The 17,680-nt window shown below is 38.1% G+C and overlaps 3 protein-coding genes across 9 annotated transcripts; 1 reads left to right on the forward strand and 2 right to left on the reverse strand.

Annotated features, from left to right (window-relative positions):
* The first annotated feature begins 912 nt into the window (after positions 1 to 912).
* On the forward strand, positions 913 to 8,861 carry LOC135583824 (uncharacterized). Of its 2 annotated transcripts, none has more exons than XM_065141344.1 (13): positions 913 to 1,097; positions 1,635 to 1,797; positions 3,497 to 3,701; positions 3,894 to 3,965; positions 4,360 to 4,428; positions 5,145 to 5,242; positions 6,221 to 6,356; positions 6,561 to 6,629; positions 6,711 to 6,818; positions 7,021 to 7,258; positions 7,953 to 8,236; positions 8,315 to 8,373; positions 8,577 to 8,861. In XM_065141344.1, the coding sequence occupies exons 2-13, from the start codon at positions 1,693 to 1,695 to the stop codon at positions 8,739 to 8,741; spliced, it is 1,608 nt and encodes a 535-aa protein (XP_064997416.1). In that variant the 5' UTR covers positions 913 to 1,097; positions 1,635 to 1,692; the 3' UTR covers positions 8,742 to 8,861. The 2 variants fall into 2 exon arrangements, with proteins under 2 accessions (XP_064997416.1, XP_064997417.1); XM_065141345.1 differs by having other exon boundaries at positions 8,319 to 8,373; positions 8,577 to 8,716.
* Positions 8,862 to 11,009: 2,148 nt separating this feature from the next.
* LOC135632695 (uncharacterized) lies at positions 11,010 to 14,267 on the reverse strand. Of its 5 annotated transcripts, XM_065141377.1 has the most exons (7): positions 14,163 to 14,267; positions 13,728 to 13,944; positions 13,546 to 13,625; positions 13,302 to 13,365; positions 13,116 to 13,208; positions 12,213 to 12,823; positions 11,010 to 11,725 (listed from the first exon to the last, which is right to left on the reverse strand). In XM_065141377.1, exons 6-7 carry the CDS (start codon positions 12,385 to 12,387, stop codon positions 11,097 to 11,099), a joined length of 804 nt encoding a protein of 267 aa, XP_064997449.1. In that variant the 5' UTR covers positions 12,388 to 12,823; positions 13,116 to 13,208; positions 13,302 to 13,365; positions 13,546 to 13,625; positions 13,728 to 13,944; positions 14,163 to 14,267; the 3' UTR covers positions 11,010 to 11,096. The 5 variants fall into 5 exon arrangements, 1 of the variants encoding a protein (XP_064997449.1); XR_010494754.1 differs by lacking the exon at positions 11,010 to 11,725 and having other exon boundaries at positions 12,387 to 12,823; positions 13,546 to 13,614; positions 13,728 to 13,890; XR_010494753.1 differs by lacking the exon at positions 11,010 to 11,725 and having other exon boundaries at positions 12,387 to 12,823; positions 13,546 to 13,614; positions 13,728 to 13,929.
* LOC135586486 (hexosyltransferase GAUT11-like) lies at positions 13,989 to 17,664 on the reverse strand. 2 transcript variants are annotated; one of them, XR_010494751.1, is made up of 3 exons: positions 17,310 to 17,664; positions 14,393 to 16,008; positions 13,989 to 14,267 (listed from the first exon to the last, which is right to left on the reverse strand). XR_010494751.1 is itself a non-coding variant. In XM_065141376.1 (2 exons), the coding sequence occupies exons 1-2, from the start codon at positions 17,457 to 17,459 to the stop codon at positions 14,551 to 14,553; spliced, it is 1,608 nt and encodes a 535-aa protein (XP_064997448.1). In that variant the 5' UTR covers positions 17,460 to 17,664; the 3' UTR covers positions 13,989 to 14,550. The 2 variants fall into 2 exon arrangements, 1 of the variants encoding a protein (XP_064997448.1); XM_065141376.1 differs by having other exon boundaries at positions 13,989 to 16,008.
* Positions 17,665 to 17,680: the final 16 nt, after the last annotated feature.

Consider the following 17,680-nt stretch of genomic DNA (forward strand, 5'->3'; position numbering starts at 1 on the left):
TTAGTGGACTAGCGTTCATCAATCCGCTTAATGTACAACTACTAGATCTTCAAATCCATTATTGTGACTTTTTTCTTTGTTAGTTTGGTTGCCCCCAGATATGGAGACTATGTTAACTTGTGCTTGTAAGTAGTTCTTCCAGTGAGATGTTGTGCTTGAGAAGAACCTAAGTATTAACGTCAGAAACAAAAAGGAGCAATACTCTCATTTTCACCATCTTATGTGTCACTTCCTAGAGATTATACGGTGGTCAGCCACTTTTCGGTGTTTTAATCGTGTATGTTTTGCATGCACAAGTGGTGGTAAGTGATTGATTTAGGCATGATGCCATGCAATGCTGTGTTTGTGGGCAATGAAACCCTCAAGGTTGATGCAATTGGATGCTACCTTAGACGCCTGCCTAGTCATGTCGATACAGCAGCTGATGTATAGCAATTAGCACAAACCTACGTGCGATAACTGTAGCAACCTTAGACTTTCTTACTTCATTAACACAAGCCTATATGCCATGATAACTATATTAATTAATGATTAGCTCATCATTTAATTCGAATGGTTATCAAAAGACTTCCCTAAGACTACTTTAGTGTATAATATTATCCCTCGACTTCTTTACAAATTTATAAATTGAAGTATTCGAGAGATCTTTATTGGATATAGTTTTTATAGGTGTCGAGTCTACTATCTATTGTCATTATACTTGTAGTCTCAGATGGGGTTCCAACCCTAATCAAAATCTATTATAATAATAAAATATAATATAATATTATCTATTATAATAATATAAATATAATATTAAAGTTATAATTTTAGAAATTTAATTTAAAAACATTACGTTGTTCCCGTTATGATGTCGTAACAGATTTCTTTCTTTAACGTATCGGCAAATGATGCGAAACTAACAAAAAACCTGTGTAGGCGGCAGTTTCAAAAGAACGCGCCATGGAGCGATGGGCGATCTCGTAGCTCTCTCGAGTCTTCGGTTCTCCCACCGACGCCTCTCCTCCTGTCGGCGCCGGCGACGACAGGCGATCGTCGTCCACGAATTACCACGACGCGATCGCCCCAATCAGCTGCGACAGAACCCTGGTTGGCAGGTAATCTATGCCTCATCTCGCTTCCACCTGACGAACGACTTCGATCGTTCCTCTTTGTCCTCGCTCTTCTTCATTCGGTTGATCGCGCTTTCTTCCCTTGCGGTGCACGGGTTCGCGTTCTGATCAGCGAGGCATTCCCGAATAGGTGGGTATCCAAGATTCCCTGATGATTCCATCGATCACTAGCCCTAGCCCTAGCTTTCTTGATTTGATATCCGGCAATCCACGATGAGTGTAGGAACGCATGGTGGTATTATGGCGTGTAATCAGCAGAACACTGTGAATTATTTTCTGCAATCAGTTCTAGGGTTTGGTTCTTTTTGGAAATCATCTTTTTTCTCTATTGAGGACAGGAGCATGGAGATGTTCTCTATAGGTTTTCGTGTCTTTAACAAAGGCGAAGGTAACTACATGTCCTGGCGTTAGTCCATATGCAGGAACTTCTTGAAGTCGAATCCTCTTTCTTCAAATCCTATTTACCAGTATCTTTTACTCCCTCTTTGTGGTTCTTATCTGTCTACTTGCCTTACTTTGTAGGTCAATCAGGCTATTCTACAAAGGTGAATCGACTTGACCAGGGCACTTGCGCGGTAACATGACTTGCACAGGGAGATGGGTTGTTACATACACAAAGCACTTGAAGCAGAAGAGAAAAACCTATCACGATGGTGTAATAGAGATTAGTGATCCAGGAAACAAGGTACATTATCTCCCTTGAATTTTCTCCACGACAAACATTTTTGGTGCAATCTATCTCCTATAGTTTTTATGTATGATTCTTAGATAAATATTGTCTTAGTTGTCATATGGAAAATGTTGTTCCAGCAAGCAGTAGGTAATTCCCTTGCTGAATGAATCAGTAGATTATCAAGAGTAGCCACTTCAAGCATGCTCACTGGAAACGCATGTGAAGCATTCTGTTTTTTCATAACAGTGAAATGTATTTTAACCAAGGCAGCACCTTTACTTTGCACAATTTTGTTGACCAAAGTGCTAATTGTCAACGCACCAAAATTCCTTTTTCCAACAATCACCATTTCATCAAACTATTCTTTTCTTTTTTCTGTTTCCATCCGGCTTTAGAAGTTCTGGCTTTATGATTTTTAGCAAGCCTCTCAATCTGATTTATGTTAGGTTATCTTTACTTTTTTTTCTTTGAATATAAAGTTTGATGTAATTATTATAATCTCAATATGTCATTGGTTTTAGGGCATCACTGGTGACTTTAGTTGTCACTCATGGTGGTCAATTGTACAATTTGTCATTTTTGCTTAATGGCTGGAATCAGACTTCTTCTAACGTCATAAATCCTATGTTAGTCCCTAGCAAAGCAGCGAGATTGTTTGATTTTGAATAAGTGAAATAACCTTTTGACATATGGGAGGTTACTTTTAATCTCCATAATTTGTCATTTTTGCTTAATGGCTGGAATCAGACTTCTTCTAACGTCATAAATCCTATGTTAGTCCCTAGCAAAGCAGCGAGATTGTTTGATTTTGAATAAGTGAAATAACCTTTTGACATATGGGAGGAGCTTTGTACACTTGACTGCCTATTATGACATAATTTGGAGGATTGACCAGGGCAGAACCTGGTTCGATCAATTTTATTGGCTAAGGCTCTTGGGGTAACTTCCACTATTGATGCCTCTGTCAGAATTTGATGAAAATTCAGCTTAAAAAGTTGTTGGTTGTCTGCCTTTATTCGAGATCGATCAATCTCAACAGAAATTGTGTAGTGACATGGATTGTCAGAAGTTGGCCGATTTGATTTGTTACGGGTAGTTTTTGTTTTCATAAACTAGCTTTAGATAGGAGAGAAAGAAGATGAGAAATTGAAGGAAAGGGAAGGAAGAAGAGAGAAAGAAGAAAGGCAGAGAAGTGGAGAGGGCAAAAACCCTTTGATCTGATTGTCTTATGTCACTTATTGGTTCACTCTGTAAACCTTGAGAGATTGGGATGGTTTTAGAGAGAGTCTAAAACCCTCTTTTGGTCCCTGCAGGCTATAAATTACATGCCTATCTTTTACAAGTTAGAGCTTACATAGCATGTGACAACCTAACAATATGACAGCTATATGTTTCTTCCCCTTTTATGCCCTTTTCTATTGATTTTTAGATTTATTTTGGCTGATCCAAGAATCTGATTAGGCCTTTATTGATCCAAGTCACATGAGTGGTCCCAATGCTGCAAACCTTGTTATCTTATCAGCGTCACCTGTTGTCTTACTATGGTACATAGGAATGCACCATCCTTCGGCTATGATCATGCTTATAGATTGTTGCCTCAACAATCACACCTATGATTTGTTTCTTTGCAAATGAGTCTGTAGTTGTCAAGTCAATGATTGTCATATTCAGTCCTACGTTTCTTTACTGGCTTGTACATTTTTAAAATCAGGTTTTGTTGTATGATGATAGCGAAAAACTCATAGATAGTAGATTCTTGAAGAAAGATGAAGTAATTGGAAGTGGTGGAACTCTGACCTTTGAAGCTCATCTTGTTGACATTGGAAACCTCGAAGAAAAAGGGCCTTTCAAAAATCTAAATTCCAGTAGAAATGACTCAAAGTTAAGTGAAAAGGCTCAGAATCTGCAGCAGAAGGGTACTTATATTCAACTCCTAACTTCGTTTTATCTTCGATGTGTGAACTTTACTTCATTACTCAGAATCTGCAACAGAAGAGTACTTACCTTCAATCTTCTATTTATCTTCAATATGTGAACTTTACATCATTATGTGAAACCCCAGTTTATTGCAAAAAAAGTTTAGCTAAACTATGGTAGCTTTCATGCAGAGAATGAGAAAAGCATGCATCACAATAAACTGGAACAGAAATATCTAAGTGGGGCAAACAGCAAAAGCAGAGGTTAGATTTTTCCCCATTTCTGATTTTTCTATTTAGTTAATAGGTGACTGCTGTCTAAAATTGATCTCTGCCTAGCAATAAGTGCCTTTATCCTCCAAGATCAAGAAAAGCATTTTCAGAAGCAGATCACTGCAAGACTGTTTGAATGCTGTAAAGAACAGCACAAATGGTTGGACTTTGGTAGTATACGTATTGTGGTAAACAAAATCCAGGCATGCAGTGCTTTCTGTGTTAACCTCTAATACTTCTTTTCTCTCATGTTGCACTGTTTTTTCCATCAAGAGGTTAATAATAACTCAATTCTATCATGTGTATTATTACTAATGCTATATTCACTTATGTCTCTGGTACATGTTGATAATAAGTTATCATGTATTTTTGTTTTCCCATCTAGTGAACAAGAATGAACCTGATAGCCTGGGGGCAAAAGAAACTCATGATGTTACCCACAGTGATCCAAAAGGTTGGTTTGTTAGTTTTCTTTTGTTGGTAGTTGTTAATTATGCCACAAAAATAGTTATGTACTGTTACCAGTTTTTCCCTTGCACTTTATGTTCTCTATCTGATTTATCTAGTAAATCTTTTCATGTTTGTTTTTGAAAAAAGAGATATATTTGCATGCATGCGCTCTAGTGTTAAATGGCACTTGAAATTAAATAAGCTCTCAGAGTATTCTCTATGGTTGTGCTGTTACAGTCCAGCAAGATGCTACATCGTGCTAGCTATTCATGCCAGTACATATTACTACAGGCATGCTACTAGTGGTGAATTCTTAGGAATTCATTTTTAACAGCATATGATCCAGTTGTACTCAAGAGTCCATCTCCAATCCTGTCATGATTCTTCCTGCATTTAAATGTTTCATTTTCTTAAGATCCTACATAGGTGATATATGCATTTTATCCAATGTTTTATGCCTAACTAAACTAGTTGACTTTGGAATAGAAATACATATTTTATTGTGTACTTCTACAGAAGAAATATTCTTTCATTTCTGTATTCTAATATTTAATGCATGTTTTTTTTATGGATCACAAGAGTTTTTTCCCCTAATTGAGACTTTTGTAGTTAATAGAAAGTTTCCACTTTGCAATCATTTCAAATGTTGCAAGGACTGAAAAAAGTTGTGATTACCGCTCACAAAAATGTTGTACTCATGGTTTCTTTCCTCTTACGTAGAGTGGAATGTTTTGTACACCACTCAAATATCTCAAAAGGCAAAAAAGTATCATGATGGAGTATTGCGACTTTCATTATGTGGATCACATATGAATCAGGTTAGCGAATATCCTAAACTCCTGTTTGTTGGTAATCTGTTTTTAAAGAATTTGCATAGCTTTTGCATCTACTGCAATTTGTTTAGCAGGACACCTGATTAACTACCCAAAGGTTCAGTATAATAGCTTAGGCATTTGAGAAAAACTATATTAACCCAATAATGGAACTTTTTCTGATTTATATACTATTATAGTTATCTAAATCAATCCTGACATCAATCTAGTCTAAAGTATTGGGTCAGTAGGTAATTGGTTGAATAGGTAAGTCAAATGGTCAGATTGCAATTTTAATATTTTAAAAAATAGAATATAATCATGTTTTATATCAATAACTTCATAATAGAAATAAAGAGGATAATGGCCAAAGAGGATGGCAGAGACAATGATATAGGAGCATGTAAAGGGGATGACAAACTAATGAACATAATAGGATTATCTTCTTTCTCATCCTCATAATGAAAAAGCTCAAATGTCTTAGATCAAATTCAAATACTTTTAATAGCATTTGAAGAATTTTTTAGGCTCAAACAATCTAATTAGTGAACTAAAGTGGCTGAGGGTTGGTTTTTTATTTTTTCTATCCAGTCAGCTGGTCCGATTCTAGTTCATTAGTATGCATACTGCTACAAGCAAATGCAGAGCGAATTACTTGACTAATAGAAACTTTTATATTAACTATTGATGAAACATAAGTAAGGCTTTTTCCTTTCTGATCCTGGTGATTAAGATGGTATGAGTAACCCTCTTTGCTTTCAAGGTTATGACCGCATATATTAGTTATCTCCGGATATCGTATCAGTGTAAATCTTATGTAGTAGATCATCCTTTTTTTATTGTTATAAAATATAGGTTATGACAGTTGTGCTATATTTCATAAGGCTTCATTTTCTGCATGTTCAAATGATATGAAACACTCGATTAAATATTAGAATCCCAGACTATTTGTAGACATTTTCTTACACTCCTAAATTATGTCAGATTATGTTGCTGAGTGAAGATGGTTCAGTACTGAGTAGCAAGTACCTTAAATCTGTTGAATGTATTCGAGCTGGGAGCAAATGTGAGTTACCCAACCATCTCGTTGAAATTTGTGAGCCACGGATTCGATGTGAAGGTACATACATCCAAATCTGGAATCTTAACTACTATTTTTTCTTGCAAAGTATGTATGCATCAGGGAGCAAAGTTTTCGCTGATAGCATTTAAACATATAAAGTTAAGCAGGAGTATTTGCATGGGTTTTTTCTTATTAGCAGAAAGATAACATGATTAGTTCTCATAGCCAAAAGGGCATGACTGATGTTAATGTGGCGTGCAGAAGGTCTCCAAAAGTTACCATCAAAGCAGCTTATGAGATCTAGCAGTTCTAGCAACAAGAAGTCAACAAGTACGAGCCTGATAACAAGCAATTTCTCTGTTAGATGATATCTCCAGTAAGCAAGATGCTCATATCTCAACTTGTTTGCAGAGGACATTTGCAACACCCACTTGGAACAAGCAGTAGGTCCCTGCAGCTCCAATTCTGTCAAGTCCATGGATTCTAGCCGGGCACAAAATAACAAGCCATTACGTGATGGTTTGTCCATCTTAACTTAGTGCATTTTATTTGATGACATCCATCTCAATATGTTATAAACATCACTACGTCATTCTGTCTTAACTCCTTCCCGTACATGTCTTTGTTACATGGCGTGGACCATTTTTTTTTCAGTTTCTCATTGATTCTCATTAACTAGTAACTGTTTGCCATTTGATGATTTTTACCTGTCACTATCCAGCCTGCCAAATTCTTCGCACTCTTAAGAAGCCATTTCCTATTGAGAAAAATGATCCAAGAAACTCTCCGGTAGCACATGTCAATGCATCACCATCTCTTGATTTTGTTTTGCCGGATGCACAATGCCAGAGCAAGGATCTAAATTTGCAAGGGGGTGGCAATCACAAAGGTGACTTTAGTGAATGTGCTTCTCGAACTTCCTTGCCAGGAACTCCTGACATAAAATCGACTTCATCTGAGTACGTTCCTGCATCTGACATTACCCTTCAATACAAATGTTCCAAATTTGCTGTTATGCGACTACTTGCTTTTCATCATCAGTTTTCATTTCGTATCTTTTCCATTAAGTTTAATATGACCAAAAAAAAAATCACACTTTCTGACATGTCTTGCTATCTTACCAACTGATACTTGAAGTAACAGATAATTTTTTGTTCCTAACAAGCTTCATGTATATCTTCATTGCAGTAGGATACATGTGCCTTTCTTTTATATTAATTCTTCTGGTGGTGTTGTGGACTGCTGTAGTTGGGTAAGATTCTGGCTAGTTTCCTGTGTTTTGGGGCTTAAGCTCAAGGTTGATATGTGACTGCATGATATGTCCAAGCTTCATAAGAAACTCATATGTCTATATGTACATGAAGAGTGTAAATATATCAGTTTGGATCCGGATATATGAAAATAATTTACTATGCTTGCTTTCTAGATCAAGTAATCTTCAGGCTTGTCAAATACAAGGCATACTCCAAGAGAAAAACTAGAATTTTTTTGTTCCTGATGTTTAGAAGTAGTTTGATCATATAACTTCCGATTGGAATATTTAGACTTTCCCATATATTGCATAAGGATGATCTGGTTTTTCCTGTTTAGTTTATATGCTTCCGATGCCTATCTGTGGCTATTAAAACTCGTTTGTGCATAATTATAATTCAGGCAAGTAATACATACAGAACCCAAGTTCAAAGTGGATTCTCTGGCTATAACAGCCTCTGTGGAAGGACACAATACATCAGATCATAGCTCTTTGTCTGAACGCAGCCAGGGAATGTCGGCAGACAAATGCTGTTCTAATGTTCAAGACTCAAGAGAGCTTGCTGGTTTCATGAATGGAAATCTGCCTGTCAGAGAGCCTTGTCCGTCTGATGGAAAAGAAGATACTGCTGACCCTTTCGCTAATTTTCTGAAGGAAAATAACACTTCTGATAGCAGTATTTCTGGTGAATGCTTAGCTTTTGAAACATCTAATTTTGACATGTTTATTCTAGAACAAGCCACTGACATCAAGTTTGTGATAGGAAGGAGCTGCAATGGCACTTTAAATGCCAATGAAGGGAAAGATGAAGTCACTCACCCGGTCTGGGACTCTCAACCTGGAACCTCTTCTACTGGTTTCAATTAACTTTTTGTCTGCTAATACACTCACTAACAGAAGCATTTCTTTCCATTGCTTCTACAATCTATTGTGAACTTGAAAGGAAAATTATCACTTCTATTAAAGATGAGACATCTGTAATTTCTTTTTGCTGACTATTAATGATGTCTCTCTTTCTGGTTCAGATATCATCAAAGGACAATGAACATGAAGGGAAGTGCAGGATGGTTGAAATTTCGGATGCATCTGCTGCTACCCACATGATACATGAGAATTTTGACTGCCAGAACTCATTAAACGAGAGCCTTATCGAAGATGATGTCCCAACATTTGATTTGGGCTTCTATTAACAGGTTCAGATTATTTCAACTTTTAATGCAGCCAATTTTAACAAATCTTAAAGAGTTCATTGCGTGGATGTATAATACTTTACAGTAATCTCTCATGCATTATGCAGAAAGAATCTGATTCCATGGTTTTTGCTTTGTCGCTATGCTTGGAATTTTTACTAATTTCTTATAATAATCGTTTTATTGTTATTTCTTATAATAATCGTTGGTTTCTTTATATCTCTGCCAAATTTTAATTCGAAAGAAACCAAAATTAAGCTTCATGAGAGACGGTTGCGCTATGGGAAGGAAGAGAAGAGAGACGACGCTCGAATGGATTACTACTTGAATCCAAATTCAAATTCGATTCAGATACTTATTCTTCTAACCAAGTCAATTTCACTTTGGATTTGGATTGAAGACTACCTGAATCAGGTACAAGCGGTTTGGATGTATTTGGAGTCCAGTAGGTGAAGAAGAGAAACTCAAGCTTAATCCGCTGAGTCATAATATTCCGCATATTTTTCCATGTAGAAATAACCTATGATAAATGATGTGGCAATCGGTAAACCGGCTTCGGTAGATGATGGTCTTCTTGTTAGTTTAACACACTAAAAACTTTATTACTGATACGAACGATTTAAATCAATAACATGGCTTAATTAGTAGGGCAAGCTAATTTGATCCAATTATTGAATTAAACGCTTACCTTTTGGGCTCCTTAGTACATAAAAATAATAAACTAATAATTGATCTCCACCTCCTCTTCTCCCAAGTGCACGTGGACTTATTCTACATTCAAGATGCTGCAATCTCCCAAATTGATGCAGCATAAAATTAGAATTATTCTAGATAGAAATTTTTGAATATGGATGGTGTGCATAATTGAAGTGCTATTATTGGACAATTTTATAATTGTTTGGATCTGATTACGCAGAGTTGGAAACAAATAAAAAAATGGAGAGGAGAAGATGAAGAGAGAATAGGCGGAAAAAAAAAAGGACAAGAAAAATAAAAATGTCTCTTTAATTTTTGCACCTCTTTTAAGATCTATCTATATAGTTCGGACTTCGACCAATTAATTAATCGATCCGACAAGAGATCCAGTGACCATTAAATTAATTCAATATTACAGGTTTGGTTCATCATGATATAAGAAATGTTAGTCCTTTGTACGTGGATTTGTCTTGATCTGACTTGATTCATCATGATATATTTTTTTTCTCCCCTTCTATATTTCTCTTCTTTCTTGCTACATCCTTACACACGCTATAAATCCAACATTGTAACGACCACAAAGCAGGATTCTTCCTTGTTAACGATGGCGTCGTTCTCCATTCTTCATCAGCTAACAAGCTCCTAAACGAGGACGACTCGACTTCGACGGCTTCCCTTCAAGAGTACAATGAGCACGACGTCATGCTCCCTCTCGAGCAAACCGTCAATCTTTGTCCGGCTATACCTAGACATGCCCTTCACTGGCATCATTGCCGCCCTGCATCCATGCGTCTGGTTCCCGGACATGCTCCTCAACAGTATCGGGGGAGTTATCTCTTTGAGCCATAGCAAATTTGATGGTTATCATTTATTTTTTTGACTGTCAGCTTCTATCCCACCATTGCTCGTCCAACGTCAACGTTTCCACAAATAATTAAAACTATATTGTTATTTCAAGTCATTCCATTATATATATATATATATATATATATATATATATATATATATATATATATATATATATATATATATATATATATATATATATATATATATATATATATATATATATATATATAGCTCAAAATATCCCTTATTTTTATTTTTTATTGATGTACTTTTATTTATTTATTCTCATAGGGTATTCTTTATTTTCTAAAAGATATAATTACTTTTGGCTTTGCTTTCGTCACTCTTGTCGTCCCCGTCATCGAATCTCAGTAGTGATCCAATAGTGATCGCAATGACAAAAGAAGAAGAGAGAAAGGGAGGTGACGAATAGAGATCCAAATTATGTTAATGGAGCGAGGATAGAGGATATCTTTCATTACCCATATGGATATGAGATGGGGATGAGTAGAATACTCTCTAACACATCTATCTGTTCTAGTTCTGACAATATATGGGCTAGACGTTGGGCCCTGATGCTTGGCTTTGCTTAATTCAAATTAAATTGCGTTGAGTCGACTTCCAGCTGTTTAGTTCGACTGAATCAAATTAGACAATATCAACGTTCAAGCATAAAGATAATTATATTTTCTAAGATCTTTTGAGTTACTTTGGATGCTAAAGTTGACATAATAGCTTTTCTTAGGAGAAAAGCAGAATTCTTAGAGCTTCTTTTTTTATTCCTAAGCACTCGTGGCGATACTAGTTAGTTCATGGGGAGGCCTTCTTTGAAGAGAAGGCGAGTGGGAGTCCAGGGAACCGGGGTAATGGAAGGAATGGGGTCGCAGGGAAGGGCAAAGCTGGCGGTGGCGGTGGTGTGAGAAATGGAAGTGGAGGATAGCTGAACGATGGCGACGGTGGCTGGAGAGGGAACTGCGGCAGGACTGTCGGTGGCGTTTGAAGTGGGTTCGGCGGCAGCAGGGATGGCGGCTGAAACAATGGGTTCGTTGGCAGCGGAACCCCGCCGGCACCAGGCGGCGACGATGGTAAGTTGATAGTCGGAAGTGGAAAGGAGAGAGCAGGTTGGTCTATCTTCCGATCTCGGAGCGCCGGGTTCCGGTGGCACAGCTCCGGCTGGTCGAGGGGCTTGAATTTGAAGAAGCCAGCGGAATAGACGTGAACGCCGTGGCTCCACGACTTGAGGCGGAGGCCGGCGGTCGTCGCAGAGGACGCTACCGCGCAGAATGGCTCTTCGCTCTTCATCAGCTTTACCGAACAAGCTTGGATCAGGTGGAGGTGCTTGCTTATCCTCGGTGGCAGCCGGACTCGAAACACTCCCCGCCGGTTCGTCGTCGCCACCGTCCTGTAGCTGAGCTTGTTCGCACCGTCTCCGCACTCGACTGCCACCAAAGCACGTGTCGTTCAAAAAAGTGTTAAAATAGATCAATATATCGTATCCCTCACTAATTATTTAAAATTTTAGCAGAAATGGATGGCATAGATAAAAAAAATCAAAGCAATATTAGAACGAAAAAAAAAAGTATTCAAATTTTATCTAACATATGCATAAAAAAATTAAGATCTTATATTTAAATATGATTGCTGCCAAAGGGCCTGTCAGAAAAGAATTGAGAACATAAAATTGACTTAAAATTTTAAATTAAATGATATTGGCTACAATTTTAAAATTACATCAGAATAAAACACTCTATTTAGGTCACATATTAAGAAAAATATTTTCAATAAATTGAAGTTTCACGAGTTGGGTTTGAGTCAATTTATGGCTGGCCACGTGAAAAAGTATTTAAGAATATAAATCAACAAATCATATTTAATCTAAAATGGGATCAAAGGGTGCCTTTCGGGTTGAGGTGAGAGAGAAGTGACCTGAGATGAAATGGGTGGGCTTCGACAGTTCTCGGTGAAAGCAAGTATCGCAGTCGACAGTTCCAACCACCAGTGCATATGGGAGCTGCTTCCTCACACCATGAGCAGCAGCAGCGTAGCAAACGAAGATGCAGAAGAACGGGAGAACAAGTGAGCAGTGCGATCCTAAAGCCATGGTGTCTGAAGAAAGTGATCTTTGATATGGAATCAGCAGAGTTCATGCAGTATATATAATGGCTGAGCAGATTGCATTGGGCGTCTTGAGTAATGAGAAGAATGGACTGGTTGGAAACCGTGGCCTCTTCTTTGAGGTTGGCAGCTCATGAATCTTTGAAGCACATTGATGTCAGTCATAGGAAAGCCATTCAAACTACTTGCGAACTAACAAAGTATGACAAAAGAGAGCAGGAGGAAGGAGAAGGGAAGCATGAAGACACCTTTTTTGTCCTCTGCCAAGCTGGGGATGGTATGAAGCTCATGTTCCTCCATAACTGGGGCAGATTGATTGTCTGAAGGATAAAGCTCACGTGGATGCTCGTCTCCTGGAAACCTGAGACGATAACATGCACTGAGCTGACTGAATTCTCTGAAAGAGCCAAGTGATCACCGTCCTACATTAATATCCGGAAGTTAAGTAGTCAGAACAAGCTTGTTCTAACAAAATACACAATCAGCTTTTGTCTCGAAGCACAGGTTTCCTTTTATCTATTATGTTAGCATGAGTGGAGGTAATCATAGGATTGATTACCTATATGAATTCCAAAAACATCAAAAAGTAGGAAAAGGCACTGATAGGAAGGCTTTGGATGCACTACTACTTTAAGATTCTAATCAAGCACAACACAAGAAACAAAAAACTATTACAGAATGTTAGATGCAGATAGAATCAGTTGCGAAAAGTACTTGCGGTGAGGAGCTTCATCTGCACCATGTGCTGCATCATGTAATTGATTGATTGATTATAGGAACATCAGTATCTTGTACCTTAAGTACCGCCTATTCCAACCGATAACCAGCATCATGAAAAAACAAGTATGAGAAGCCACTTCATCACAAAAGAGTGAAAAAAGGACTGTGATTAGAAAATACCTCGATGAAGTGTAGGTCATTGCAGACAAACGATTCTCGCTTGGTCCTATTTGCACAATATAACCTGAAAAAAAACATGCTAGGTTAAATTTGGAATGTTTATCACCCTTCTTTCAATAGATACTTGCATAACAGAGACCAGGAGGAGGTAAGAGCTACAAAACCAATGTTACAAGCACCTCTGCTTGCCATAAATATTGATCATCTAACTATCATGTAAAGTTATTTCAATTTAGATGCTGACCTCTCTCATGGATGATGGTGGCAGTACTGAAAATAAAGAAGGTTTGCAGCAGCATTTGATGATCATATTCTGTTGGAAACCTAAGATTATCAAGAGTCAAAGCCATAAAACAAGTACTACTTGAATCATGTCTTGCTGTTGTAGAAAAGTAGACACAAATAGATGAAGTAGGTTACCAGTACCTGTTAGCAAAAACAGCGTAGCAATTCTGTAGGTGACCTGTAGAAGCTGATATAAGCTACCTGTATCCACTTTTCTGCAAGTGAAACCCATAAAAGCTGATCCAATGTTTTGATACATATCTGAGTAATCCGACAGATGCATGTTTTTCCATCACTCCCTTCTCTTTTCTTGGACAATCATATAACATGGATGTTTAAGAATCTATAAATAAAAAATCTGTTGTAAAAAAAAAATTAAACATAAAAAAATGACCATTTCCATCATTTACAAGCTTATCATATATATATATATAACACTTTAAAAGAAAAATAGCCTCCATCATTTTACAAGCTCCAAATATTGGAAACTGAGCTACTTAATTAGTAAAATCAATATCTGTCTAAAGAAATGAATCCTGAAAAAGAATAACATGATTCAGACAACTGATGCCTGACCTCAAACTTTCATCTCATATTTGGAGTGACATGCTGAAAGTCTGCAGTCCGATGTAAGTGCTTGTGCAGTCAAAACTCCATATGAACTTCAGGCACCTGAGACATCTGGAGAGGCAATGGCAGAAACTGAATGTTATTTCCTGAGTTTTACAATCACTTTCAAGGTTATCTGGTTTCATTTCCAAATTTTGAATTCCAACAAAATATAACATCTAATATGGAATTATTACATCTTCCAGAATGAATTGTTGAATTCCCCCAAATACATGATGCCCGGTGATGCTGCCTACCGTCTGGCCTTCTCCCTCAAAAGGTACCATTTTGTGAGATGCATGTCAAAAATATTTTGACAGAGGACACAAAAAGAGAACAGGCAATTATCCACATCTCAGTGCATTATGCAATCTTTAATAATTGGATCAGATAAATTGACGTATTGTTCCCATAAATGCTTATACTTGCTTATAGCTAATTTATGCCACGGCTTCATGTTCCCATTGAAGTGCACCACAGCCGCACTCTCAATCAACCTATCATCGACACTGGAGTCATAACCCAATCCGAGTATGTGCCATCTTCGATCAAGGGGTTCCATCAGCCCATAGAATGCCAGAAGGCCAGGAGCAAGAGTCCCTGTCTTCCAGAGCATCCGGTCAGCATTCTGCTCCTGCCAGTAGTGATACTTGTCAGTAACATTTGCCTTCTTCCATGCTACGAGGTCAAAGACGTTCATCCCAAAAGCCCATCCGCATGCTTGTGGATCAAATTTTGAGCTAATGATTGGATTGGAGAAATTGAGATACCTGTAGAACCTATGGAATGCTTCTAGACAAGTCTCCACAGCTCCAATAACATTCCCGTGCAAATCCACTGAGAACAAAGGGGTTAAATCCTTCTGTACCACCACATCATCATCAAGAAACACCACCTTTTCCAACTGTGGCTGTATCTGTGGGATGTAGAAGCGCAAGTGATTCAACAAAGAAGCATAATTAGGGTCCTTCAACTTTGTTTCCCTGCTCTGATCTTTTGAATTACCAGCAAAGTAAGAAGCCTGGGTTTCAGCACTCATTATTCTTTTGACCATTGGAGAGAAAGATGCATTCAACCAAACTAGGTCTTCGATGCTTAGAACTTCGACTGTACATCCTCTGAATTCGTTCCTGAGAAACCAAGTAGTCATAGCTTGGTAATTGATACTGTCTGTGACCACATGAAACACAAGCTGCTGTGGATAATCAGCATTAGAGGCTGTGGAATTCACGACAACAGAAGTTGCCAGTACATTATCAGAGAATATACACAAATGGTATAGATTATTGTCAACAAGTAGAGGCAAGTTCCTTCCCTCTTCTGATAGTTGTCTATAAGATGGATTTCTAAACCACTCCTCTGTGAGTTTTATGTTTAAACAGTGGAGACTTTTGGGCATGGCTTCTGCAGCTAATTTACCAAACTCTGCACTCTGCACAGTTGCTGCATTTGCACGCTCCTCAAGAGCAAGGGAGTGGCTCTTCAGTGTTGTTATCATTGTGCTGATATCATAATTGGAATCTTGGGCCTTATATATAAGATGTGCTAGTCGACTGACTATCGGATGTGCTTCTTCTAGAGTGATTCGTTTACCTCTGACAGCTGCTCGAGAGAGCAACCGTTGACCATTCCTTACCTGCGAGCTGAGCTCCCAAGCAAGCCGAAGGTTGTTATGCTCCTTGGCTATGATTACATATGCCTTGGCTAGTGTCATCTGGTCAGCAAGTTGTCTGGCAAAGGAAGTAGTATTTAACAGTTCCTGGCCAAGGTTTTGTGTTTCATGAGGGATTTCCTTATCAGCTGGAACCTTGTCCTGGGAGTGAAGAACACAAAAGAACCGTGAGAAGCCCACAAAAGGAACATCATATGGACAAAAGATGAAATTTACAACAAACTCGCATCATGCACGCACAAGGATTATTGCACACCAACATGTAAAACAAAGATCCCTAGTATATTGTTCACACTATTAAGAACACTTGAATTAAAATTATAAGTTACATAGTGAAACATCATTTCGGACATTGCATTTCAGAGAAAGAGTTTACAAAAAAAAAAAGAAAACTCATCCACTGTATGGTTGCTATCGTGCAGCCTGGGTGATAAAACAATGCAGATTGAGCCACTCTAGACCCATCATTGGCAGGGCAGGGCAGGGACTTGTGCAATTGGCTGCCCTTTTTTCAGTTAAGAAGAATAAAATGAACAAATATGCATAACAGAAAATTTCTACAAGCAAATAGATACTATAATATTGGGTTTACCCAGTAAACTAGGCATTTTAATTGTAGAACCCAATTCACATATTAGTACAAAATTTTACACACAGCAGTTTCGATTATTAAATTCTAATTTCTACAGCAATAGGCCATAATAAACTAAGTTGTTGAAGTTGCAAAACAATGATTTAATTAATCTGATGAATGGATGATCACATTATAGAGTCAACTTAAACCTCTTTAACTTCAGGAAATTGAATCAACATGTAAAGATCCTTATCAACTTGGTTTGCATGAAGAGAACTATCAACTTGGTCACCATGTTACACCTGTCTCTATTTAATTGGAAAAATAAAACCTATTTTACTAAGACAACAAAATTCCAGAGCTTCTTATTTTTTTGGTTCTATAAATAGCACATGTCGAGTCAGCACTTTCATATGTAAGATGTAGCCCCATTGGAAAAACAGGAAAAAGTAGAACTCTAAAGCAATTGATGTTACATCCTAGTACAAGGACATTCTACCTAATCCCCGAGACAAGATCCTTCCACTTAATAAGTCAATGAGTTCTCATCAAGACTCATCCAATGAAAGTGGCTTCCAGGAACTATTCACAAATTATTGACTCTATGAGCAGGTATTCTGCAGGAGAATGGCCCAAAATTTCTAGAGACCAAGTCACATTAGGGCAGATATCAAGTCCGCCACACATGATCTACAATATTGAATAGTCCTGAAAAAAGAGAAAGAAGTAAAGAACACGAAGCAATCAAATATACGAATCTGTTGTTCTTCTCATCAATCCTGTGAGTGACGGTATCAGATCATGTAATCTGAACATTAGGTTGATCCAGCACAAGAAGCTTAAAGAAGAAGAACAAAACAGGGCATACCCTCACGGGCGGCTCGAGCCGATCTTGATGATGGTGTTGAAAGACGAAGAGGACGAACCCCGCGGCGACAAAGACGCCGAGGAGCAAGCAGATCCAGTAGGAGAGCCGCCTTCTGGCCGGGCGCCGGAACTCGGCCGCCCTCCGCCGCATGTCCGCGCGATCCAAACAACACAACAACAGGAACAAGAGAGCAAAATAAACTCCCGCTTTACGCCGATCAAACTCGGCCCTCGAATCAGATCTCACGGGCGCACAGATTCAAACCAGATCGCCAATCCACGATCCTTGGAATCAACAGAGAGGGAAGTCGGAGGATACTGGTGATGAGAGCGGGCGGGCACAGAGGAAGTGATGCGTGTAGTCCGCTGATG

The sequence above is a fragment of the Musa acuminata genome, chromosome BXJ3-3 (assembly GCF_036884655.1).
Source record: "Musa acuminata AAA Group cultivar baxijiao chromosome BXJ3-3, Cavendish_Baxijiao_AAA, whole genome shotgun sequence".
Taxonomy (NCBI): Eukaryota; Viridiplantae; Streptophyta; class Magnoliopsida; order Zingiberales; family Musaceae; genus Musa; species Musa acuminata.